The sequence below is a fragment of the Nannobrachium achirus genome (assembly GCF_963921795.1).
Source record: "Nannobrachium achirus genome assembly, chromosome: 18".
NCBI classification, from domain to species: domain Eukaryota; kingdom Metazoa; phylum Chordata; class Actinopteri; order Myctophiformes; family Myctophidae; genus Nannobrachium; species Nannobrachium achirus.
Genome location: NC_137825.1, coordinates 1,111,183 through 1,138,322, shown reverse-complemented (window position 1 = coordinate 1,138,322; position 27,140 = coordinate 1,111,183). Strand labels below are relative to the sequence as shown.

Sequence of the window (27,140 nt, the reverse complement as noted above, 5' to 3'; positions counted from 1 at the left end):
TGTTCAGTAACAGTGTTAAATAGCTCTATACTGTGACAGTAATCATTGCTATAGAGTGTGTGTTCAGTAACAGTGTTAAATAGCTCTATATTGTGACAGTAATCATTGCTATAGAGTGTTTGTTCAGTAACAGTGTTAAATAGCTCTATATTGTGACAGTAATCATTGCTATGGAGTGTTTTTTCAGTAACAGTGTTAAATAGCTCTATATTGTGACAGTAATCATTGCTATAGAGTGTTCAGTAACAGTGTTAAATAGCTCTATATTGTGACAGTAATCATTGCTATAGAGTGTTCAGTAACAGTGTTAAATAGCTCAATATTGTGACAGTAATCATTGCTATAGAGTGTTTGTTCAGTAACAGTGTTAAATAGCTCTATACTGTGACAGTAATCATTGCTATAGAGTGTTTGTTCAGTAACAGTGTTAAATAGCTCTATATTGTGACAGTAATCATTGCTATGGAATGTTTGTTCAGTAACAGTGTTAAATAGCTCTATATTGTGACAGTAATCATTGCTATGGAATGTTTGTTCAGTAACAGTGTTAAATAGCTCTATATTGTGACAGTAATCATTGCTATAGAGTCTTTGTTCAGTAACAGTGTTAAATAGCTCTATATTGTGACAGTAATCATTGCTATAGAGTGTTTGTTCAGTAACAGTGTTAAATAGCTCTATATTGTGACAGTAATCATTGCTATGGAATGTTTGTTCAGTAACAGTGTTAAATAGCTCTATATTGTGACAGTAATCATTGCTATAGAGTGTTTGTTCAGTAACAGTGTTAAATAGCTCTATATTGTGACAGTAATCATTGCTATGGAATGTTTGTTCAGTAACAGTGTTAAATAGCTCTATATTGTGACAGTAATCATTGCTATGGAATAATGATGTTTGTTCAGTAACAGTGTTAAATAGCTCTATACTGTGACAGTAATCATTGCTATAGAGTGTTTGTTCAGTAACAGTGTTAAATAGCTCTATATTGTGACAGTAATCATTGCTATAGAGTGTGTGTTCAGTAACAGTGTTAAATAGCTCTATATTGTGACAGTAATCATTGCTATGGAATGTTTGTTCAGTAACAGTGTTAAATAGCTCTATATTGTGACAGTAATCATTGCTATGGAATGTTTGTTCAGTAACAGTGTTAAATAGCTCTATATTGTGACAGTAATCATTGCTATAGAGTGTGTGTTCAGTAACAGTGTTAAATAGCTCTATATTGTGACAGTAATCATTGCTATGGAATGTTTGTTCAGTAACAGTGTTAAATAGCTCTATACTGTGACAGTAATCATTGCTATAGAGTGTTTGTTCAGTAACATACCAGTCGGTGTGCTGTGGTCGTGTGGGGCTGCAGTTGCACTGGGGGACAGGCAGGGGGCGTCAGGTTGCGTCCTCTCACCTGCTTCCTCTGCCTGAAGATGAAGACGAAGCAGAAGAAGAAGAGAAGCAGAAAGATCTAGTCATAAAACCAGGAGGTCAGAGGTCATAAAACCAGGAGGTCAGAGGTCATAAAACCAGGAGGTCAGAGGTCATAAAACCAGGAGGTCAGAGTCTCAGTAGTGGCGGGGCTCAGGAGGGAGAGCGGCCGGATGGAGAACCACAAGGTTCCCAGTTCGATCCCGGGCTCCCCCAGAGTTCATTAATGGGACTTTGAGCTCCATGATCCCTTAATGCAGTGTTTCTCAACCACAATGGGCTCTGCTCTCCCTCTGCCGCGCCTGGGGAGACAACGGACTGACCTCATGCTTCCTTGTATGCATGAGGAGTCCAAGTTGTTTCTTTTCACCTGACAGGGGGGGATTTCCCTGGGATGGACGTCGCACGTGGAAGGAACACGTTATTCCAACCAGTTCCTTTCCCCTCCATCAGGCGCCCCGGCTGGCCAGGGGGAGGCAGTATAGAGACCAGGATTAATGCATGTTTTTGTGAGGGTATCAATCATAGGAGATACGGGAGAACATGCAAACTCCACACAGAAAGGCCCTATCGCCAACCCCACCTAGGGTGTGGGCGCTGATGACGCGGAGGGAGGAACACGCCCCCAGCACCCACAGCGTCCCCCGGCGGGAATCGAACCCAGGTGCTTCCTCTGGGCAACTGATTTTCCCCCTTGGGATAATAAAGGTATCTATCTATCGATTATCTAACAAGATATATTTTCTAGTTTTACGTTAAAGAATCGTCCAAAGCTTATTGCATTTTGTACCTTGAAGATCGCCGGCTGCCCCCCAGCCTCGAGATATATTTATTTCAATCTTCTATTTATGGGCCCCTCAATGTATTCAGTACTAGAGGTCCTGGTAGGAGATAAAACCATCAGTACTAGAGGTCCTGGTAGGACATAAAACCATCAGTACTAGAGGTCCTGGTAGGAGATAAAACCATCAGTACTAGAGGTCCTGGTAGGAGATAAAACCATCAGTACTAAAGGTCCTGATAGAACATAAAACCATCAGTACTAGAGGTCCTAGTAGGAGATAAAACCATCAGTACTAGAGGTCCTGGTAGGAAATAAAACCATCAGTACCAGAGGTCCTGGTAGGAGATAAAACCAGCAGTACCAGAGGTCCTGGTAGGAGATAAAACCATCAGTACCAGAGGTCCTGGTAGGAGATAAAACCATCAGTACCAGAGGTCCTGGTAGGAGATAAAACCATCAGTACTAGAGGTCCTGGTAGGAGATAAAACCATCAGTACTAGAGGTCCTGGTAGGAGATAAAACCATCAGTACTAGAGGTCCTGGTAGGAGATAAAACCATCAGAGGTCCTGGTAGGAGATAAAGGGGTAAGTAAGCATCATCAGTACCTTGTGGTGGCTCCGGGCCGGGCCTTGTGGAGCCTGGGTGTTTCCTGAGCCTCCCTCCCAGTCGGGGAGCCTTTGGGCTGGGCTGGGAGTGTGGGGCGAGCTGGGGGGCGTGTGGGCCTCCCGGCCTATGGGAGCATGCTGGGGGTCCCCCTGGCCTATTGGAGCCTGCTGGGGGCCCCCCCGGCCTATGGGAGCCTGCTGGGGGTCCCCCCGGCCTATGGGAGCCTGCTGGGGGTCCCCCCGGCCTATGGGAGCCTGTCTGGCCCACTGCTGCTTCTTAGACACTGTGATGTGACCGCAGGTCGTCATGGGAGACGGTAACCATGGTGATGAGGATGATGATGATGATGATTGTGATGATGAAGGATTCTGGATGACAGCTTCTGACTTCCCTCCTGAAACACACACACACACACACACACACACACACACACACACACACACACACACACACACACACACACACACACACACACACACACACACACAGCTGTTAGGATGGTTCTCATACTTCCTTATTTGGTGTGAAGACATTTGGGGAGAGAGACAATTTAGACGGAAACTATTTAGTGGTTAGCTCTCTCTCTTTCTGTAGTAAACCTATGTCTCTCTCTCTTTGTCTCTGAGAAAACATACATTTACATTGCCAAAAGTGTATACAATGCAATACAATCAGTACTCAATACAATAAAAATAAAATATGTACAATTGAAAGGGCAGAACAGTTTTCATGTATGGAGATTACTGGATCTCTCTCTCTCTGTAGTAACCCTATGTCTCTCTCTCTCTCTCTCTCTATCCTGCACATCTGTTTCTCTCCTCCTTTCTCTTCTCTTCCTTCGCTCCTCCTCCCTTCTTCCTGCATCTCTGCCCCCCCCCCACACACACACACAGTGTGTGTGTGTGTGTGTGTGTGTGTGTGTGTGTGTGTGTGTGTGTGTGTGTGTGTGTGTGTGTGTGTGTGTGTGTGTGTGTGTGTGTGCGCGCATGTGCGTGTGAATCTTGTGACAATCAGAATGCAGAATATCTGACCTCACCACACAGCATGAATGAATGCACTCACTGTGTGTTTGTGTAAATATACACATGTTTGTGTGTGTGTGTGTGTGTGTGTGTGTGTGTGTGTGTGTGTGTGTGTGTGTGTGTGTGTGTGTGTGTGTGTGTGTGTGTGTGTGTGATAGATTTATGCTTGTGAAGACTGAATAGTTCAGAGGTAGGGGGAGCCAGAGAGAGAGAGAGAAGCAGAGAGAGGGGAAGAGTACGGTAGTAGCCGGGGAGCCACAGGACCTGTGATGTCATGATGAGGACCTGTGATGTCATGATAACCTGACTGCGCCCGATGGTGGCAGCAGTGCGTATGCCTGGCTGCATACCGCTCTGCTTACCATCATCTGGGACCTCTCGGGCAGACCCTATGTAAGGGGCGGGCCATTTTTTCAAATTCTTTAGCAGGTGATTGGATGTGGCCGTCTGTCTATCACAGTCTGGGGGTGCCAACTCCAACCACTCATATTGGCCTGTCTGCATGACATTACACCATAGGGGCGGCATAGCTCAGGGGTAGAGAAACCGTTATTAGAGCATGAAGGGTTCCCGAAGGGTTCCCAGTTCGAATCCGGGCTCCCCCTGAGTTAATGTCGAAGGGTCCTTGGGCAAGACTCTGAACCCCTAATTGTTCCCGGTGAGCAGGTTGGTGCCTTGTATGGTTTCCTCCGCCACCGGTGTATCAATGTGTGCGTGAATGTAATGCACAATCTCTGTAAAGCGCTTTGGATAAAAGCGCTATATAAATGCACCATTTACCATTTACACCCAGAATCCGCCTCCTGGGTTTCCACGTGGTCTGCAATCAGACTCTATTGGCTCAGAGCCGCTCAGAGCCCGCCCGTAGCTGCCGCTGATTGGTCCGGCCCGGGGCTTTACGAGCGTTTATCGAGAGATCTCAGATGGTAAAGTAGGGCGGTAGCCTACGCACTACTGCCACCATCTGGCTCAGTCAGGTTAATGTCAAGACATACTTTTTATTTTTGTTTTTTCTATTAATTTGGTCAATAAGGTACACAGAATGAGAGGCCTGCTCTGCCGGAAACATTGAGAAAAAAAAGTTTCCCATTGACTTCACTATACTGGAAAAAAACACACCAAAAATTATATGCTTTAAGTAGCATCTGAGGGGTCAAACTAGGGGTTTTTCATGATTCTGAATCCATTGCAAGCATTTGTTTTGCATGAAAAACATTCCCTGGGCTAGATTTCAGCCCATTTCACTAAACACTGACACAGATGGAAAGGAGGGCTTACGGATGACATCATTTCCAGTTGAATCATGGGAATTGTAGTGTTTGGGATCACTCTGAGCCCCACACCACATCATTCTGTAACCAATAGTTTTCACCCAGTGCTAATTATCTAATTATAATTTAATTATCTAATGTAATCCTGGGCTCTGCTCTCCCTCTGCCAACCTGGGGAGACAACGGACTGACCTCATGCTTCCTTCTATGCATGAGGAGTCCAAGCCGCTTCTTATCGCCTGGGGGAGTTTCCCCCGTTTGGACGTAGCGTGTGGAAGGAACACGTTATTCCAACCAGTTCCTTTCCCCTCCATCAGGCGCCCCGGCTGGCCAGGGGGAGGCAGTATAGAGACCAGGATTACTGCATGTTTTTGTGAGGGTATATAAACCCTAGGAGACACGGGGAGAACATGCAAACTCCACACAGAAAGGCCCTTTCTCCAACCCCTCCTAGGGTGTGGGCGCTGATGACGCGGAGGGAGGAACACACCCCCAGCGCCCACAGCGTCCCCTGGCGGGAATCGAACCCAGGACCTTCTAGCTGTGAGGCGACAGCTCTACCCACTGCACCACCGTGCCCCCCCTGTATGTTTTATTTTTACCAGTAAGACTCCCTAATCGGGAGATAAGCGACCGTCAGGTCGCAGTGTGATTTTAGGCCAAAATGTGTAGGAGCAGTGTCCAAAAATGTGTTTGAAAAAAATCGGCCTGATGGTGGCGCTAAATGGGACAGATCCATGTTGATGAGATGAGTGTAGACATACTATGTACCGATTTGCGTGATTTTAGGGCAAATTCTGTAGGAGCAGTGTCCAAAAATTTGTTTTGCGAGAATCGGCCTCATGGTGGTGCTAGAAGAGGGCCATGTGAGAATTGGTGGAGGTTGTGGTTTGGCAAGCAAGGAGTGTGTGTGCAAAATTTGGCATGGATCGGGGCAACGGTTGCGGAGATATGAGCAGGGCAAAAGTGTGACGTGTGACGTGTGATTGACAGACAGACAGACAGACAGCTGGTGGAGGTTTTGACAGTAACTGCAACCGGACGGTCGCAACTACAGACCAGAGGGTGAGCAGGCTTTCCTGCAGTGCAAACGGACCAACAGTACCAGAAACATAGCGTTAAGGAGAAGTCCTCACGCTATGGAGACCAGAGCTACACTTCTACACTGTTAACACTGTTCTGTTCAATACACTGTAAACATAGCAGGAGAGGAGAGGAGAGGAGAGGAGAGGAGAGGAGAGGAGAGGAGAGGAGAGGAGAGGAGAGGAGAGGAGAGGAGAGAGGGGCGGGGAGGGGAGGAGAGGGGAGGGGAGGGGAGGGGAGGGTGAATAAACTCCTATGTCTGCCCAAGTCAATGAAGGCTCTATGCCTATGACCTCACATACACACACACACACACACACACACACACACACACACACACACACACACACACGCGCACACACACACACACACACACACACACACACACACACACACACACACACACACACACACACACACACACACACACACACACACACACACACACACACACACACAGGAGAACTCACTCCCTCTATTCACCATTCACTGCTCTTAAAATACACGTTGTGAGTTTGTGTTGTTTTGTTGTGAGCTTGTGTTGTTTTGTTGTGAGTTTGTGTTGTTTTCCTGTGTTTACGTTGCGTTCAGTATGTCTGCATCTCTCTCCACCTTGACCCATAGCACTACTGAAACACTCAATGACCATACATGAAGCTAGTCAACATTTTTTCTTTTTGTTTTTTCTTTTTGTCTTTACTGATTTTTTGTTTTTAGATTGAAATTCATATGCATTTGTTATATTGTTGTTGATGTTCTGACATGTTATCTTGTTGCCCTAAACTGTAAACTGTAAACCATAGTAACCACTGATACAAGTAGCTAAGCTACATAGCTTAACTACATTTCTAAGTAGCGTAACGGACATTTGACACTTTTTCTCTGGGGATAGCTTGTAGTGTAGTTTAGCTATATTGTAACTAATAATGTAGCTTACTACATTTTCTAAATAGTTTTCCCATCGCGGTTGGGAAGAATACATGAATAAATAAATAAATAAATAGACCAGTCCATTGCAACAGTGTCCCCAAAAGTGAGTCAATATATCTGACCCCCCCTCCAGCGACGTGCTGGTCATTGGGAAAAGCGGGACAACTCCCGAACGGCCGGTTCATTCCCGGCCGGTCCAGGCCGGCCATTAGGAAAAAAAAATAATAAAATGTCAGCCTTCGTTCCATTTTGGGGGCTGGGCGGCCAACAAAGTAAATCGTCACTGTCGGGCAGAATCCTTATATCTCCAAGTTTCAAATTAGATTTTTTTTTCGCAAAGCAAAGCCCTGCTTCATCATGCAAGGCCGTCGCACAAAAGTAGTGAAAACAGCAGATCTACGATCGGCTGTTTTCACTAGTTTAAATCATTTTAAAAATGATAAATACAAAACAAACGGTTTTGGACGTACAAGGTTTCCACCCGACAACGACGAAATACAACTCATGTAATTGGCCCACTAGCTTGTCACTTGTCATGATCTGAAATGGCAAATCTTTGAGTAGCAGCAGCAGCGCTATAGAGAGAGATCTCTCTCTATAGCACGCAATGAGGGCCTCTACAACTCTTTTTCCCGGGCTGAATCAGGGACCCAGCATGTCCCTGCCCCCCTTCCCCAGGGGGATCCCCAGATGACAGTGACGTGACAATTTAAGGACTTTTTAATTCAGGAAAAAAAAAAGAAAAGTAGTGTCGATTTGGCTAGCTACTTTTTTCTCTGACATCATGCTCTGACTTCACTGTGATGTCAGGGGAACCACTCTAACAGAATCCCTTTTATGCCCATATATGGAGATCCCTGATGTCATCAATATTAAGCCCATATCCATATATGGCCAAGACAGACCATATCCGTGTGGCTGGTTCTACAGACAGGAATCTCCATGTATGGGCATAAAATAAAGGGATTGTATGTATGAAGTCATATGTCATAGACATCATAGGACTTTCACATAACGAATAACTGAGTAAGCATGTTTGGGCTCTCACAGCATATCTCCATATACAGTACATGGATCTCCATATATGGGTACCAGGGGTCTCCATATATGGGTAACTGGTCCGTCCGACATACATCACAGATGGCCAAGACATGGTGCGACCTCGCCCTTTAGGGTGAGGTCACATGTCGCCCTGAGGTGTCTTACTAGTAAGTAGGGCACCAGTGAGTCAAGGTAACGCTAGTATTCAGTAATCAGAGTAACGGTCAATAAAGTAACAGTAGCTCTCACTAATAAAGTAATAGTATGTATTTAATGTATGTATTTGCACCCTAAGGGTGCCCTCACACCAAAATACCTAGAGTGGAATCCGCCAATGCATTTCAATGAGAATGGAGCGTTATTTTGCCAGTAGAGGATTTCTGCAAAAACGCTCCATTCTCATTGAAATGCATTGGCGGATTCCACTCTAGGTATTTTGGTGTGAAGACACCCTAAGACCATAGAGTCTATAGAAGTAAAAGTAAAAGTACTCAGTAATGATAAGTATTCAGTACTCAGAGTAACGGTAATCAGTAATAAAGTAATAGTAGAATGTATTCATTATCAGACAGCAGTGAGTATAAAAGTAGGAGTAAAAGTAAAAGTAGTGTCCAGTATTCAGAGTAACACTATGAGTATTTGCAGTGTCCTTTCCTCTCAGCCAGTAATCATAAAGTAACGGTACTCAGTAAGTAATAAAGTAATAGTACTCAGTAATAAAGTTACAGTAGAGTTCAGTACACAGTAACTAGTATAAGACGGTACCGTATTTTATATAATATGTTGAATTGTGTCGAACAGACTAGACTAAAACTACTTCAGAACAGAAGACTAATGTGTTCTTGAAAAGACTGGCTGTAAGAAACAACACTGTAAGTAGGCCTACAGTAACTGTGCAATGAAAAGAAAAAAAACATCTACATAAACTTGGAACTTGGAATCTGTTCTTTTCAAATCGTGTTGCTTTTGCACAGACGGTAGAAGACAATGACTTGTTCAGAGTTATGTGGTTATATTTAGCCTAAAAGACCAAGACTGAAATATGTTGCTATTTAGTCGACTAAGACTAGACTAGACAAAAACTATTTCAGAAAACTAAGACAGGACTAAGACTAAATGGTGTGTAATTCAATAGACTAAGACTAAATAAAAATTTGCTGAAAATAATGAACAGTGCCACTCAGTCTCTAGCAGTAAGAGAAAAGTAACGGAAGTAGTACTAGTAGGCTACTCAGTAATAAAGTAATCATAACGGTTTCGGCTCTGTCCTCTCGACGGGTGAGGTTCTATATGGGGCTAATCATAAAGTAACGGTATTCAGTTATAGAGTAACGGTACCTTTGGGCCGGGCTCTGTCCTTGCCTCTCATCATAAAGTAACGGTATTCAGTACCTTTGGGCCGGGCTCTGTCCTTGCCTCTCATCATAAAGTAACGGTATTCAGTACCTTTGGGCCGGGCTCTGTCCTTTCCTCTCAGCCGGGAGAAGGTCCTCCTGAGCAGGGGTTGAGCCATGGAGGAACCCCGCTCTGCTGGATGTCTGGAGGAACCAGCGACCCTCTGCGCGCTCACTGGCCGCCCTGCGGTGCGCTCTGCTCGGCCTGGGGCTCAGCGAGGAGTCGCTGCTGCTGCTGTTACCGTCATTATGTATGGACTTGTAGCTCTGATATGTCTGTCTGTACGTCCATCTGTGTGTGTGTGTGTGTGTGTGTGTGTGTGTGTGTGTGTGTGTGTGTGTGTGTGTGTGTGTGCGTGTGCGTGTGCGTGCGTGCGTGCATACGTGCGTGTCTGTCTGTCTGTCTGTCTGTCTCTCTGTGTGTCTGACCAGTTGAACAGGAAATAAATTCCACAGATTCTTTCCCAACAAACTTCAGACCGTTTGGAGGGGGAGAGAGGGAGGGGGGGGGGGGGGGCGGAGTGACTACAGAGGCCTCATGGGAAATGTAGTTTCATTACGTTTTGTACAAACCGTGTGCAAGACGTTGGTGTAGGCCGGTGGCCCCCTCTAGTGGTGAAATGATGACCAAGCTCACAACGCGTTGTGAGCTTGCAGGTCAACTATTTTGTAGCTTTTGTAATGAACTTGTAGATCTTCTATTTTAGGAAGATCTTGATGTATTTTGAACACTTGTGGAATGTGACATTGTAAAATGCGTGTGTATAAAATATAAAATGTTTTTAAACAATAATCTAAACTCTGCAAAGTAACTAAAACCTTTTCAAATATTTGCATGGGAAATGCATGCAAGTATTTAAAGTATAAATACTCTCAAAGATGTTGTGAGTAGAATCACAACTTTATTTAAAAACGTTTAATAAAAACTTGACATTTATATCAATGAAATGGATAAAAATCATATTAAGAATATTTCTTCAAACACATAAAACAAGGCAGATAAAACAATTCTGACCAAACCAATCAATAATATTACATTTTTATCTAATCCAATAGTTATCAAATAATGTTCAATACTTATTTCACTAAGGTGAAATTGCCTCACTTTGGGGAAACATTTTTTGGTACCCATTCAGAATTATCATGTTTTTATATCACGTCAAATATAAGAACTGTGTTCTGACATTAAAACATGATCTCTGGGTTTTGACTCATATGGATGTGAAGAATCAACTCAACTGACAGTGAGAAAACTCTAACGTTTAATACTGCCACTGATTTAGTTCCATTTTCACCAGAAACAGACTGTGTGACTCTGAGTAAAGATACTGATCTTGATTGATGATTGATTGATTGATTGATTGATTGATTGATTGATTGATTGATTGAAGAGTAATTTAGCAGTTTGCAATAGTAAAAAGTACAGTTTCATGACAGCACAAATCACTGGTACAAGGTCAACCAAAAGGAGATCCTTGTAGCCTAAGCTTTATGGCTTATTTACACAGGAACCACTTTAAGTATCTCATATAACATTGAAAGACAGACGGATAGAACACAGTACTTTATCTAGGATAACATCAATTATAAAAGCAGAAAAAAGGGGTGAAAAAAGGGTGGGTGAAAACATGGGGGTTTAGTCTATTTACAAGTCTCAAGTAGCAGCCGCCTGAAGGTGACTTTGAAGGAGGCTAGGGATTTGCTCTCCTTTAGGGCTTGTGGAAGGGCGTTCCACATGTTGATGGTGTAGCAGGAGAACGAGTTAGCGCCTTGTTTAGTGTTAAATCGGGGTTGAACATGATTAGTGGAGCTACCTCTGGTGTTGTGATCATGAACATCCTTGACCTTTAAGAAGTAGTTTGTCAGGTATGGGTATCTTGGAGGGGTAACAGGTAGAGTCGCCGAAATGAAGCTCGCCGAGAAGCGGGGGGTGCGTTCGGAAATGCACACCGGGTGTGGCAACGGTGCGCTTTTTCAGCCTGAACTCTGAAGGTAAACTTTCTGAAAAGCAGTAGTTGCTAACCTAACGTTGCTATTGATGTTTATAAACTAGGGTAAATTATGGTTATAGTCTTAATCTCACAGTATCATAAATGTTAATGCTAGCAACAACAAACATGTAAAGTAGGACACACAATCACAGTATGTAGGCCTACTTCTTCAGTATCAACATGTATTAATATTCTACTATAATTTACCCTAGTTTATAAACATCAATAGCAACGTTAGGTTAGCAACTGCTGCTTTTCAGAAAGTTTACCTTCAGAGTTCAGACTGAAAAAGCGCACCGTTGCCCCACTCAGTGTGCATTTCCGAACGCACCCCCCGTTTCTCGGCGAGCTTCATTTCGGCGACTCTACTGGTATTCCTTAGTGGTGTAGTGCAGGGATTCACAAACCTTTTTGGCTTAGGGCACCCCTATAACTATTCTTTTCATCCGAGGCACCCCTACAATATATTCATCATTTTCACTCCCAGCACCTTGGCATATTTTAGCGATTACTGTATGTTGTGAAGAAAACGTTGAGATAATAACCATTTTGGTTAGAACTGATTGAAAATAACTTTGGACTTAAAATGATACTAAATGTTTTTTTTAAGTGTTAGGCCCATTGCAAGATGCTGTACTCTGTCAGCTACTGTAGACCACGGCTCCACTGTGGCGTCACCCTTGTGACACCCTTGTGAATGACCTGAATGGATATCCAACAGCAGAAAAGCACGTAAACAGCCTACAATTAAATATACAATGCATTTAATCATATTTTACACATGACTGGACGTTGTGGACGGTGTAAAAAATTGAACCCGGGCGATTTTTGAGTTTGGACACTGTCACCGGAGCGTCCGACGTTACCGTCACCGTCAGCAGTGGAGCACCCTTCATTGATTAAAATGGGAGCGTTCCCAGCGTTGACGTTGACGTGACGCTCGACGCGCTCGGTGGAGCCGGGGGGGGGGGGGGGGGGGGTCAGCCACCCCACGCGTTCATGGTGATAAGAAGTGAGGTGGGCCCGAGGGGGAAGATACATAGTTTGTTCTGGGCAGTTTGGAGCCAGGGACGTGCTGGGCCCCTGATTCAGCCCGGGAAAAAGCGTTGTAGAAGCCCTCATTGTGCGCTATAGAGAGAGATCTCTCTCTATAGCGCTGCTGCTACTCAAAGATTTGCCATTTCAGATCATGACAAGTGACAAGCCAGTGGGCCAATTACATGAGTTATATTTCGTCGTTGTCGGGTGGAAACCTTGTATGTCCAAAACCGTTTGTTTTGTATTTATCAAGAAACTGTGTCCTTTGGTTGCTATGGGTTTTACAGGATGTTTTATACATGGGTTTTTACCTGAGTCTATGCTCACTGTTCTATTAGTGCCGGTCATTAAAGATAAAGTGGGAAAGCTCAACAGCTCAGATAATTATAGGCCAATTGCATTGGCCAGTGTTTTGTCCAAAGTGTTGGAGTCAATTGTACTGAGCAGACTTGAGAGGTTGATTTCGTCTGCTGATAACCAATTTGGATTTAAAAGGAAACATGGCACTGATTTGTGTATTTTTGCTCTCAAAGAGATTCTAGAAAAATACAGTAGACAGAACTCTACTATGTTTGTATCGTTTATAGATGCTTCTCGGGCGTTTGATCGCATTAATCACGAGAAGTTGTTTTTGAAATTGACACAAAGAGGGGTCCCTAGTTACTTAGTCAGAATTTTGGTGTTCTGGTATGCTCACCAGACGATGAGTGTAAAATGGGGGAAGTCAATCTCTCCTTCCTTTTATGTAACTAATGGAGTCCGTCAAGGAGGAATTCTGTCCCCTTTTCTTTTTAATGTTTATATGAATGATCTATCACTGATGTTAAATGCATGTAGAACTGGGTGTAGGATTGGTGACTCACTAATTAATCACCTGATGTATGCAGATGATTTGGTCATATTTAGTCCGTACAGTGCGGGACTCCAACAGCTTCTGAGTGTATGTTCACAGTATGGCCTTGATTTTGATATTAAATACAATGCTAAAAAGAGTAAAATCATGATTATCAGAAGTAGGGAAGACAGACAATCTACCTTCCCTGACTTCAATCTAGCTGGCTCTACCCTAAATGTATGTAGCGAGATTACTTATTTGGGTCATATTATATCCAATGACCTGTCAGATGACAAGGACATCTATAGACAGCGGCGGAAGCTGTATGCCCAAGCCAACATGCTGTGTCGCAAATTTAGCATGTGCTCTGTACCTGTGAAGATATCTCTTTTTAGATCCTTTTGTACACCACTGTATACTGCCCAGCTTTGGTGTCGCTACAGACAAGGCAGCATCAGACGTCTCACAGTGGCCTATAATGACTGTATGAGGCTGCTGTTAAGAGCTCCGAGAAGCTCCAGTGCGAGCCAGATGTTTGTCAGTGTGGGGGTTCCCACCTGCTCTGCTGTGCTACGCAACCTTATGTACAGGTTTATGTGTAGGGCATCTGAGTCAGTTAATGACATCATTGCTGTTATAACGGACCCTACACGCAGTGCTGTCAGGTTCTCATCAAGACTGTGGAACCATTGGCGCACATGTCTGTATGTCAGAAACTGATTTTTTAGGCTTGGTGCTCTGTGCTTTTATTTTGAATTTTTTATTACTTGTTTTTTGTATTGTTTTATTACTTGTTCTTGTATTGTTTTATTGTATTGTGACTGATATGGATCCTCCTGGGTCTGAAATAAAGATTGAATTGAAATTGAATATCATTTTAAAAATGATTTAAACTAGTGAAAACAGCCGATCTACAAGCACACAACGCCTCGTGGTGCGAGGCGTTGTGTGCTTGTAGATCAGCTGTTTTCACTACTTCTGTGTGACGGCCTTGTATGATGAAGCAGGGCTTTACTTTGCGAAAAAAAACTACAAATTTGAAACTTGAAGATACAAGGTTTCTGCCGACTATGACAGGGTTTACTTTGTTGGCCACCCAGCCCCCAAAATGGAACAAAAGCCGACATTTTATTTTACATTTTTTCCCAATGGCCGGCCTGGACCGGCCGGGAATGAACCGGCCGTTCGGGAGTTGTCCCGCTTTTCCCAATGGCCAGCACGTCCCTGTTTGGAGCTTTAACTTTGGCACCAAACGAGGATTCTGTAATCAATGAGGGGCCCAATAACAGCACCTCCTGGGGTCTTTCTAGGGGTCTTTCTAGATTTAATATAATATTGATTAGCGGGGATAAGGGCTGTCCATGCTGTCTCCGACCACCAAACCTTTCGTCGGAGACTTCCGACTTTCCGACGTGCATCTTTCTGAACTCTAATTCAGGGTAATGTTTTTCAGAAGTTAAGAGTGATGTCATTTTGTAGTTGAAACGGACCAGAAGTCGGAGTCAGGCCTTAATACTATGAGTTAGTTAGTTATTAGTTATTAGTTAGTCCATTACCGTGGTGGTGGTGAGCTTGTAGATCTAATATTTTCAAATAGCCACAAAATAAAATAGGGTTTAAATATTTAATTATTAGTCCAATAACATTATTTATATAATTCTGAAATGGATTTTCTGCCAACACTTCTGCGGTCATTTTAACATCTGCTCTGAATGACAGATCTACAAGCTCACAACACACCTCACTCCAACACGTTTCTAGATCTGCTATTTTCATCATATTTGAAAATGAATGAATTCAACATGTTCAACATTCTGGTCAAGACAAAACAACGATTAGAAACACACTGATGATTATAGTTTTATTAAAGTCATTAATAGATGATATGCTGTAGGCACACATGGTTCATATAAGGCACCGAGGGAGGGAGGGACCCCCAGGGACCCCCATCTGATCATAATAGACCAGGGACCCCCATGTGATCATAATAGACCAGGGACCCCCATCTGATCATAATAGAACTAGGGACCCCCATGTGATCATAATAGACCAGGGACCCCCATCTGATCATAATAGACCAGGGACCCCCATCTGATCATAATAGACCAGGGACCCCCATCTGACCATAATAGACCAGGGACCCCCATGTGATCATATCTCAGACCAGGGACCCCCATCTGATCATGATAGACCAGGGACCCCCATGTGATCATAATAGACCAGGGACCCCCATGTGATCATATCTCAGACCAGGGACCCCCATCTGATCATAATAGACCAGGGACCCCCATGTGATCATATCTCAGACCAGGGACCCCCATCTGATCATAATAGACCAGGGACCCCCATCTGACCATAATAGACCAGGGACCCCCATGTGATCATATCTCAGACCAGGGACCCCCATCTGATCATGATAGACCAGGGACCCCCATCTGATCATAATAGACCAGGGACCCCCATGTGATCCATGTGAACATAATAGACCAGGGACCCCCACAGTGTGATGGGGTCTAGAGCCTAGTTTATATCAAAAGTCCCTGACAGCTTTAATGAATGCCCTACACATAGTTTTTCAAAATAAAAGCTCCAGACAATACAAGTTGTAGTTTTTCAAAATAACAGTTGAAAAAAATAAGATACATTTTCTTTTTCAAAATAAAATCCCCTCACATAATCATTTTTCAAAATACAAGCTCCAGACATCATGTTTCACAATAAAAGCTAAAAGCTCCAGACATCATGTTTCACAATAAAATAAATTGTTTTTCGAAATCCCCAAACCTAGTAAAAAATACAATATAAAAAAAACACTTTAACCAACAATTGGCTTTTTTTTCCAAAATAAAATCTCCTCACATCGTATTTGCTTGCATGTTTTACAAATGCAGTTCTTATAAAAAATAAGCTCCACAGATCGTTTTACTTTCAAAATAAAATCCCCATAACCAGTTAAAAAGTATTTTCTCCAAAATAAAAGCATGTATATAATTAAAAGCAGAGCAGTGTAAGCAGAGTGGCGACACGCTTTGATCTCGCCGCAGAGCGGAAGTGGCGTCGCATGGAGCCTGTTCTCATTCTTAGCCCCGCCCCCCCCCCATTATAACCCATTATAACCCATTATAACCCATTATAACCCATTATAACCCATTATAACCCATTATAACCCCATTATATCATTATAACCCATTATAACCCATTATAACCCATTATAACCCAGGCATTGTCACTCACTGGTAAGTAGACTAAATCACGTATTTTCCCCTCTTTTAACTCATTCACAGGCCTCTCCAAGGTAGACAACATTATTAAAAGGGGGGAAAAGACGTTATTTAGTCTACTTACCAGCGAGTGAAAATGGTTATAATGGGGGCGGACGGGGCTGAAAAACAGCAAAGGCTCGCTAAGAATGAGAACAGGCTCCAGTAAGCTAGGCTAAGCTAGCTTTCCACCATAGAGTAAAGAGGCTTTCCACGCTTACTATGGGAGTCGACAAGTGTCGTAACTCTCTCTATCAATGGGTCTGATTAAAAACACCCAGATGTAGCATTTATTTCCTCCAAAATAAAAGCCTTAGATATAGTTTTTCTTTCTTTTAAGTAAACTTAACAAATCAATGTTTTATAAATATGAGTCACAACATTTCTTTTTTTTTCTTTTAAAAGTACAAGCCCCTCACCCCCTTTTTTTCGTTAGATTATTTTTCTTTTTTTTTTTCCTTCTCAAAATTAAAGCCCAAGGCAAAGTTTTATTTATTTTCTTTTTCTCAATAGGCTACAAAAGTCAAATAGGCCTACATCATTTCCCCCCACAAAATAAAAGCCTCCAACATAGTTTTCTCTACAGGTCCACCCATCTGACCACTTAGCAGCCTCTAGTGGTCAGATGGCTGTGTTGCATTTTCAGAGCATGTTTTATTTTAATGATCAATCAATGCACTGTTCCGGCTTTGATCCAAAGTGTCCAAGATCTGACAGAGCATTCTCCCCCTAGTGGACACAAACAGTAACAACAGCATGAATACAGGCATGAATGGAGACCAACATGTGTAGTAAACTGTTGATGAGTCATCACAGATCAAACATTAATGGTTATCTGTAGCGGGGGTTCTCAATCTTTTTTGACTGCAGTAAACCCCCTTAAACTGATTTCCGAAGCCAAGTACCAGGGACGTGCTGGCCATTGGGAAAAGCGGGACAACTCCCGAACGGCCGGTTCATTCCCGGCCAGTCCAGGTAGGCCATTAGGAAAAAAAATTAACTGTTTGCAAAAAAGTAAAAATTAAACTGTTTGCACAAAAGTAGTGAAAACAGCAGATACAAGCACACAACGCCTCGCACCGCGAGGCGTTGTGTGCTTGTAGATCGGCTGTTTTCACTACTTTAAATCATTTTTAAAATGATAAATACAAAACAAACGGTTTTGGACATATAAGGTTTCCACCCGACAACGACGAAATATAACTCATGTAATTGGCCCATTGGCTTGTCACTTGTCACAAATCATTGAGTAGCAGCAGCGCTATAGAGAGAGCTCTCTCTATAGCGCGCTCTCTCTCTATAGCGCGCAATGAGGGCCTCTAGAACTCTTTTTCCCGGGCTGAATCAGGGGCCCAGCACGTCCCTGCCAAGTACCGCCTTCCCTTGACTACAGCAACATTTACATCAAAAGTCCAAAGGCTAATACGTTCTGAATAAAACAACATAATGGCAAATAAACATTGCTTTAGTTACTACAAGTCAAGTAGGCCTAATTGATGTAATTTGGTTTAGAAATGTACAGATGAGCACACAAACTCTGTCAACGTTTTATCATTAACCATAACAGTAAAATACATATTCCCATTTTCTAGTTTTCCTCACGTACCCCCTGCAGTACCCCCGCGTACCCCTAGGGGTACACGTACCCCCATTTGAGAAACACTGTCTGTAGAATAGTGAGGATGGAAGAGATTTTGTAACACATTTCGTGCCTTAAGGCCCCTCCATACTTCGACCGAAACCGCCGTTTTCGGTCAAAAGGTCCTTTTCTACCATAAAATTATATCCCTCGGGACTTCTGAAAAGCATTGGACCGAACGAGAGTTCGGAAATTTGCACGTCGGAAAACACAACTCACCGAACATTTCGGTCGAAGTATGGAGAGGCCTTGAGACGGAGATCTCAGTTTTTTCAAAAGTAGGCTATCTCGTTCCATAGTCGGAGATCTCCATCTATCTTACTTAATTAATTAATCTGATTAATATCGCCGTTATGTACAATCCAAGCGATCGTGGGTCGCTATGAGACGAGTGCATACAGAAAAGAGCCCAAAACAAAACAGACTCCTCCATCCGGATTAATTCTTCTTCTGCCAAAAAAAACAAGCATAACTCTTTTCTAGCTCTCCACAGCGTCATGCGCCCCATGCACACAGTATGCAGTGGTGCCTGGGTGGAGCTACACGGCAGGGAGAAAAAATGTTTGGCCTCGCTCTGACACGTTACACCCACTGTGTGCTGTAGAAACAGAGCAGGGTGCACGCATGACCACGTGCACACGCGTGATCGCCGTTGGAAAACATGGTAAAATCACCGATAACGCTGGCACTGAATAGCTGAGATTATTTAAAAATAGCTGGCACTGAGTTTAAATAAACATCTGGACGTTACCTTGCTCTCCAAAGCTCTCTGTCTCTGCTCTATGGTGACTTTGGTTTGGTCAAAAGAGCCAGGATTTGTCCAAGAGCGTTCTCCATCTAGTGGACACAAACGGTAACAACAGCATGAATACAGGCTTCTGGTTTGCACCGCACAACACCCCCACACTACATTTTCCACACATCCACACACTGCTGACACTATTGATTACTCTCATTACCACACCCCATAGGGTTATCTGTTGAAACCTTTAAGTTATTGTTTATAGTGTAAATAAATATGTTTTGTGCACTTTTAAAAGCTGTGTCCCTCTCCTTTTGTCAGGTCATGACAATGGGCATTCCCATATGAAGTCCTGTTACATATGGGCTTAATGACATCAGGGATCTCCATATATGGGCATAAAAGGGATCCTGTTAGAGTGGTTCCCATGACATCACAAGATACAATATATTTGTATGCCCATACATGGAGATCCCTATCTGATCCAGCCACACAGATATGGGACATGTCTTGGCCATCTGGCCACTAGTGAGATATATATATATATATATATATATATATATATATATATATATATATATATATATATATATATATATATATATATCTTAATAATATTATTAGTGAGGGAGGCCATGGAGGCCATGAAAGCCTATTCCCAGCAAACCAGTAAACGTAACGGTTCCCCGCTTGGCATGTACACTGCTCAATACTCTGGCAAGCAACTAAGCTATGTTTGCCGCCATGATTGTACTTAAATGTCATACAATTAATATAAAACGACATTTTTTATACAGGCATATATTTTAGCCACCTCTCGCTAGGACCCCCCTCCCACCCTACTGCGCATGTGCGACTGCAGTGCACACACAGTAGAGATGGGATTTATGGCTCTCTGAAGTGAGCCGGATCTCTGGGATCCGTTCGTTTCAAAGAGCTGTTCAAAAGACTGGTTCATTTGAGTTACTATGTAGATTTTGATTATGATTACAAATAACTTCAACCCTATATAAATGTATTTCTGACATACATACAGTATGTAGCCTACATAGATACCTGCCATTTGAAAATAGCCGATCTACAAGCTCACAAATGCTTTTTTTCCCTCTTTTCTTTCTTTTACATTTTATTAATTGGAAAACCTGTGAAACAGGACATTCTTAAAGTACATTTTGATACCACCAATACTTTTGTACTTTTACTTAACATTCCAAGTTTCTACTTGTGGCAGAGTATTTCCACATTGATTGCAGTATTGATATTTTTTTCCTTAAGTTAAGAATTTGAGTACTTTTCCCACCACTGTTCATTTACAAAAGGAACGGCACCCTACTACGAACCGGATCCCATCGTTCATTTCAAAGAGCCGTTCACAAGACTCAATTCGTTCGCGAACGTCAATCTCTAACACACAGTAGCAGCAGCAGCCGCAGCAGGCAGACAATCGTATGGCATTTTTGGACACAACACGGATAGTATTGTTATTGCACAAGATACACACGCTGCAAACACATAAACAGCTTTTAGAAACACCTTTTCTCTTTCGGTTTTCGGCGGCGGCAGGGGGCGCGACCGGACCGTTTTAATGCCTCGGATACAGAGACAGAGAAAGATACACCGTCCTCCGTGTGTGTGTGTGTGTGTGTGTGTGTGTGTGTGTGTGTGTGTGTGTGTGTGTGTGTCTGTGTGTGTGTGTGTGTGTGTGTGTGTGCGTGTGTGTGTGTGTGTGTGTGTGTGCGCGCTGCAGTGAAAACCTGTCTGTTTCTCTGTCTCTCTCCGATCCATGTTCACAAAAAACATTGCCTCACTCCATAACCACTGGATCGTGCATCATAATAATGTGTTAATAGTGCACGCACACCGAACGCACACAGTGACACATTCGCGATCGTGCAAATGCTATGGTGTAACTAAATAGCCAACGCATGTAACATTGTGTTGACGGAGGGACGCTACTCTAACGTGCAAGCTTCAATCGTTATCTTGCTTTCTGCAATGGAGAGCAGGGGTAGGATTAAGAATAGTGGAATACACAAAAAACATACCAGCGAGGCATTTATGTAATTTCCAACATCAAAAACCCCAAATATTAACAACAATCAACGGGTCGACATGTCTCAGATCGTGCCTACTTTCGCCATTTGATTTGTCCTGACTCCTATTATATTGGTGCTAAAAAAGACTAACTCACTTTCAGACAGCCCAGACCGGGTGGGGAGGTGGGGCCACGGCCGCTTAGCTCATACATTCCACTGTCCACATGGCCACACATCGCATGGGACTGGAGGAGGTTGTGTTATTATTTAGGTGGCGTAGAAAATTCTAATTCCAGTAACTATATATATTTTTTTTACCATTAGTGTCCATGCGTGCCTTTTTGTTAATGATAAATCTTGGATATAATCTCACTATCTTAATCAGAATACGTACCAGCCAGTCTGTCCGCATTTCTGCTAACTCTGTGTCCGTTGTTCAATTGTGTAAAAACCATAATACAAAAATGCCTCGCTGATCATCTACTTTTACTGTGGCTGGGCAGGTGGCGCAGGGCCGGCCCTAGGTGGCTGTCTGGGGCCCCACGCAGTCAGGGCCGTGTTTTGCTGTAGGCCATTTCTTCCCTTTAACTGGCCAATAGGGATATGTGGGCACTTGGAGAGGTGGCCACCTACGGCACCTAGACAACTGGGCACTAGGGACATAAGCTAGTATATATATATATATATATATATATATATATTGATGACATCAGGGATCTTCATATATGGGCATAAAAGGGATTCTGGGGAGTCATCACATTAGAACATGATGAGTTATCACAGAACAATCATTAATGTTTAGAACAGACTGTGAGGATGGAAGATCTGAACATCTGGACGTTACCTTGCTCTCCAAAGCTCTCATTTCAGTCCGCTGTGCAGTGAACTGTTCATTCAGTGCAGTGAACTGTTCAGTGAACTGTTCAGTCAAAGAAGCTTTGGTTTCATTCAGTTGTTCAGTCAGTTGTTTCTCCATTCTGTCCACTCTGGCAAAATACACACACACACACACACGCACACGCACACACACACGCACACACACACACACACACACACACACACACACACACACACACACACACACACACACACACATTGATTGGTTGATTGATTACAAAGTAAAATAACATTTGACACAAAATAATGTGTGTTGGAGTCAGGGCAGAGTGATTTTTTGTGATTCATACCGTATTAGCCCAAATATAGTACGACTCTGATTATAAGACGACCCCTATTTTTCAATTATCATTTTTGGAAAAAAATATAAATATTATATATATTATATATTAAGGTGTTTATAAAGAAAAACGTTTTTATTGTAAAATTATTATAGAAAAGCACATACAGAGATAACATTCTGCTGTATTGTATTGCATTAACCAATTCATACTGAAAATCAGCTCCTCATAATGTGTATCAGAATAGAATACAGTCCACACAGCATACTGCTGGGGAATAAAAAACACTACATTTCCCATCAAGCTCAGCGGCTCGTTTCGTCATTCAGATGCAACTCTCCATTGTAAACAGGAACCACAGGATACTAGGCAGCCACCATTAGCTTCATTGTCTCCACCAGCTGAAGGCAGGGGGAGAGTATGTTTTCGCCCCTGTCCGTCCGTCCGTCCGTCCGTCCGCCGAGTTTGTGTACAGCTAATCTCCGGCGCCGTTGGCCCGGTCGCTGCCAAACTGAGTACACACACTCCCTGGATGCAAATTCAGAACCTCTGCCCCACATTTTTCAAATGGCCCTGCTCTAGCGCCACCATGAGGCCGATGTTTGCAAAACACATTTCTGTACACTACTCCTACAGATTTTGTCCAAAAATCCTACAAATCGGTAAACAGTATCTCTACAGTCATGTGATCAACATGGATCTGTCAGATTTTTCATATTCCATCCTGATTGGCTGCAATTGGCTTCCAAATTTTGCAGGATTGCTCAGTTTTGATCAAAATGCCTCAAATCACAAACACAGCGTGCAATTTTTGTGAAATTGTGCACACACATTCCCACTAGGCCGAGGAAGAAATGCCACTTAAAATGTCTCAAATCAGCCTCATGGTGGGGCTATAACAGGGCAATTTACCGATAAGTGGAAAACCTTGTGTGCTCTCTCCCTAGAGGCTAATGTAAATGTAAAATGTAAAACACATTTTCTGACATTACTCCGTCAGATTTTCTCCAACAATCATGCAAATCAGTACACAGTATCTCTAGCCTATAGTCATGTGTTCAAGTCTGATCCGTCTGATATTTCATATTCCATCCTAATATTTGCTTCCAAAGTTTGCAGGATTGCTCCTTTTTTGAACAAAATGCCTCAAATCATCAACGCAGTTTGCGATTAGCATGAAATTTACTATACATATTCCCACCACGTCAAGCAACAAATACTACCCTTTTCACATTGGCCTGTTGTAGCGCCACCAGCAGGTAGACTTAAGCAAAACACATTTTTGGAACACAATGCCTCAAATCATGCATGCAGCGTCCGACTGCCATGAAAGGTCTAAGATTGGTGAAAAACACATTCCACCCTTTTTACATTGGTCTATTATAGCACCACCAGGACACCTGGCCTGGTGGAGACCTGTGCTTGGAAGAGCACTGCTTCTAGTTTTAAAATTTGTTTCCGAAATGCAAACAGCAACAAGTGCTGACAGCTTCTCTCTGAGGCTAGTTTCAGAACATAATGATGTGCACGCATTGCTCCGCCCCCTCCCCCCTCAACAGCAGATAACCACGCCTACATTTTAGAGTTCTTTTCATATTCTGAATTCTGATAAAACAAATGAAGAGGCAGGGTTTCATATTCCTTTAAACTGACTCCTCCCATCTTCTGTTCGAATCTGAGAATCAGAAGGCAGGAGGAGCCTGGTTTACGAGGCTAATTAAACAATACAATGTATCATACTGTTGCACTGATGTGCACGCACACGCACACGCACACACACACACACACACACACACACACACACACACACACACACACACACACACACACACACACACAGTTTCAGTGGTTTACTCAAACAAATCCTCAAATTGTAGTCAAATATTACTACACCTACAAGAGCAAGATACTCTTGTCACTTTGTACTTGAGTTAAAGTAATGGATTACATGCTCAAAAGTACACATGCTTTAAAAAAAATGCTCAAAAGTACAAATTACAAAGAAAATATCAATGCATTGCTGTATTGAAAATCTGGCAATAAAAAAGGCATTTCCAGAGAGAGAATAGAGAAAATATAGATCTACAAGCTCACAACACATTACATGAGCTTGTACATCTACTATTTCCACTATATTTTAAGTAGATCAAGTGCTACTGTACCAGTAAGACTCCCTAATCGGGAGATAAGCGACCGTTGGTCGCTTATCTCCTGTCACACTGCTGACATCAGTATGACATCACACCGTACACAAATGACCCTTATATAAGACCGGCATTATCTACCGACAGATTAGTAACAAGATGTCAAAATCATTGAAGGTTTACCCTACTAACCAACTGTTTACCATAGCAACCATGTTTTTTACCTTAGCAACCAACTGTTTACCCTAGCAACCAACTGTTTACCACAGCAACCATGTTTTTTTTTTACCCTAGCAACCAACTGTTTACCCTAGCAACCAATTGTTTACCATAGCAACCATGTTTTCTTACCCTAGCAACCAACTGTTTACCCTAGCAACCAACTGTTTACCATAGCAACCATGTTTTTTACAGGGCCTGGGATTGATGACATCAGAAATCTCCATATATGGGCATGAAAGGGATTTTGTTTCTGGAATTATGTCTGTGGGGTGCCACATTTGGAATAAAACACTTACATCACACATCTGGATACATACAGCCCATCTAGTTTGCCTGTGTCCATTTATGCCCATATATCTGATGACATTGGGACAATGATCTCCATATATGGGCATAAAACTTATGTTAATTAGTAAAGCCTGGGGATCTCCATATATGGGCATGAGGGGTACCCTAAAAGGGCATCATCTGGGAATAGCAAATATAGTTATCCTAGAAAGTGAAAATCTTACATCAAAGGCCATAACTACCTACCTACCACCATACTGCATTCCTCATTGAACTACCTACCAGTAAGATGCCTAAGGGAGAAAAGCAAAGGGCGAGGTTGCACCATTTCTTGGTCTTCTGGCCAGTGATGTATATCGGACCATTTAACCATCTATGGAGACATCTGGTACCCATAGATATTCACAGATATGGGCTTAATATTGATGACATAAGGGATCTCCATATATGGGTGTAAAAGGGATTTGGTTCCCCTGGCATCACAGGGATCTCCATATATGGGCATAAAATGGATTTGGTTACCCTGGCAACACGGGGATCTCCATATCTCCATATATGGGCATAAAAGGGATTTGGTTCCCCTGGCATCACAGGGATCTCCATATATGGGCATAAAAGGGATTTGGTTCCCCTGACATTACAGTGATGTCAGTGGCTGGTTCTACAGAGGGGATCTCCATTTATGGGCATAAAAGGGAATGTATGTATGATCATTTAACGATATTGCTTCAGTCATCAAATCTGTACACATTTTAAGGCTGAAATTGTACCCATGCTAGTAAAGCAAGCCTGATAAAAGTATCAAACATGCACAAAATTCACCACTTTTGACTTCTGACTGCAGTCAGCAGTCATGAGGGACGGACGCTTTTCTTTTCGCTCCGCGACCCGTTGTTCCGCGCCGCTAAACTACACTCCAGGAACAAAGGGAAGGATATTTTTCTCTTTTCTGATATTTCTCGTGTATTATACCGACTCGTGCCTCAGCTCACCATGGCATGCAGAGAAAATGGATACAGTGGATTATGTGCAGAACAGAGAGGAATCTCACAGTGATTTTTATCTCCACGATGGGTCGGAACTTAAACATCTCTACAAACTGACTATCCTAGGCTCGCTGATAACAAAGAACAGACCCCCGGTTGGCAGAATGGACAGACGGTCCTTTATTTACTTTTTTCTGCTACTCTCGGGTGATATACACGTACATCCCGGACCCGCGATCACTCGACAAACAACCGCTCGTCTGGCGAGAGAACAGATGTTTTCCCTGACCAAGAGTGAATCCGTAGCTGACACTGAAACAGAAGACCTCCCACCCACTGCCGAGGTTTCGGTCGTTGAGCCGCCTGACAACAGCAGCGCCGAGGCGCCTGGCGGCAAACCCCCGGTTCCCGACGGTGTCCAAGTCCCAGACGACCCCCCGCCGGCTTCCCCACTAAACACCCAGGCTGTTGGTGATCTCCAAGACCAAGAGTTTCCCCCCAGGGATTACAATCAGTCATGGTTGGCTGCTTGCCTCGGATGGAAACCAATCTACAACACCAACCCCCGCGCATCACAGGAGAGAGCATGGATTTCTGCATGCCTGGATTCCCAAACAGCATCAAAGGGACCTGTCTTCACCCCCAGCCCCCCACCCCCACTACAGACACAACTGTTTCAACCGGACACCTACGACCACCTCCCCCCCAGACAGTCTTTCCTGTCTCGCCCTCGGCCATGATCAAAGAACCTCCCTCCCCCAGCTCCGACATTGACTCGATCACTACCGAGAACATGCACTCTGTTGTTTTTGCGAAACCAGGACTTCATCTAGCTCATTTAAACATCAATAGCTTGAACCCCAAAAAACTGGAGCAAATCAAGGGGATGTTTCATGGCGGTAAGGTAAAAATTATATCCTTCTCTGAAACGAAACTTGATGACTCATTTACTGACGCCAATATTGAAATTGCCAACTACACTGTAATCAGAAATGATAGAAACAGGAGGGGAGGCGGAGTTTGCATGTATGTACATAATGATGTCAATTTTATCCCCCGTCCAGACTTACACCACAGTTCTCTTGAAACTGTATGGATTGAGGTAATCTTTGAACATGCAAAAAACATACTAATATGCGCTGTCTATAGACCACCTGATCAGAATGATTTCTTTGAGCTGTTTAATGAGAGCTTAGCAAACGTGGACGGTATTGAGTACCA

The 27,140-nt window shown here is 43.1% G+C and overlaps 2 protein-coding genes across 2 annotated transcripts in view; both read right to left on the bottom strand.

Moving 5' to 3' along the window:
• The window catches only part of syde1 (synapse defective Rho GTPase homolog 1), a gene marked incomplete at its 5' end in the record, with an annotated part of 32,665 nt that extends 29,718 nt beyond the window's left edge, over positions 1-2,947 (bottom strand). Inside the window, 2 exons of the mRNA XM_080748360.1 lie at positions 1,334-1,424; positions 2,819-2,947. Coding sequence (XP_080604486.1) covers positions 1,334-1,424; positions 2,819-2,947 — 220 coding nt within the window. The remainder of the gene's footprint in view (positions 1-1,333; positions 1,425-2,818) is intronic.
• Positions 2,948-9,605: 6,658 nt separating this feature from the next.
• Positions 9,606-27,140, bottom strand: part of LOC308303860 (transient receptor potential cation channel subfamily M member 4-like) — a gene marked incomplete at both ends in the record, with an annotated part of 92,513 nt that continues 74,978 nt past the window's right edge. The window contains one exon of the mRNA XM_080748359.1: positions 9,606-9,795. Within this exon, the coding sequence (XP_080604485.1) occupies positions 9,606-9,795 (190 nt within the window). The remainder of the gene's footprint in view (positions 9,796-27,140) is intronic.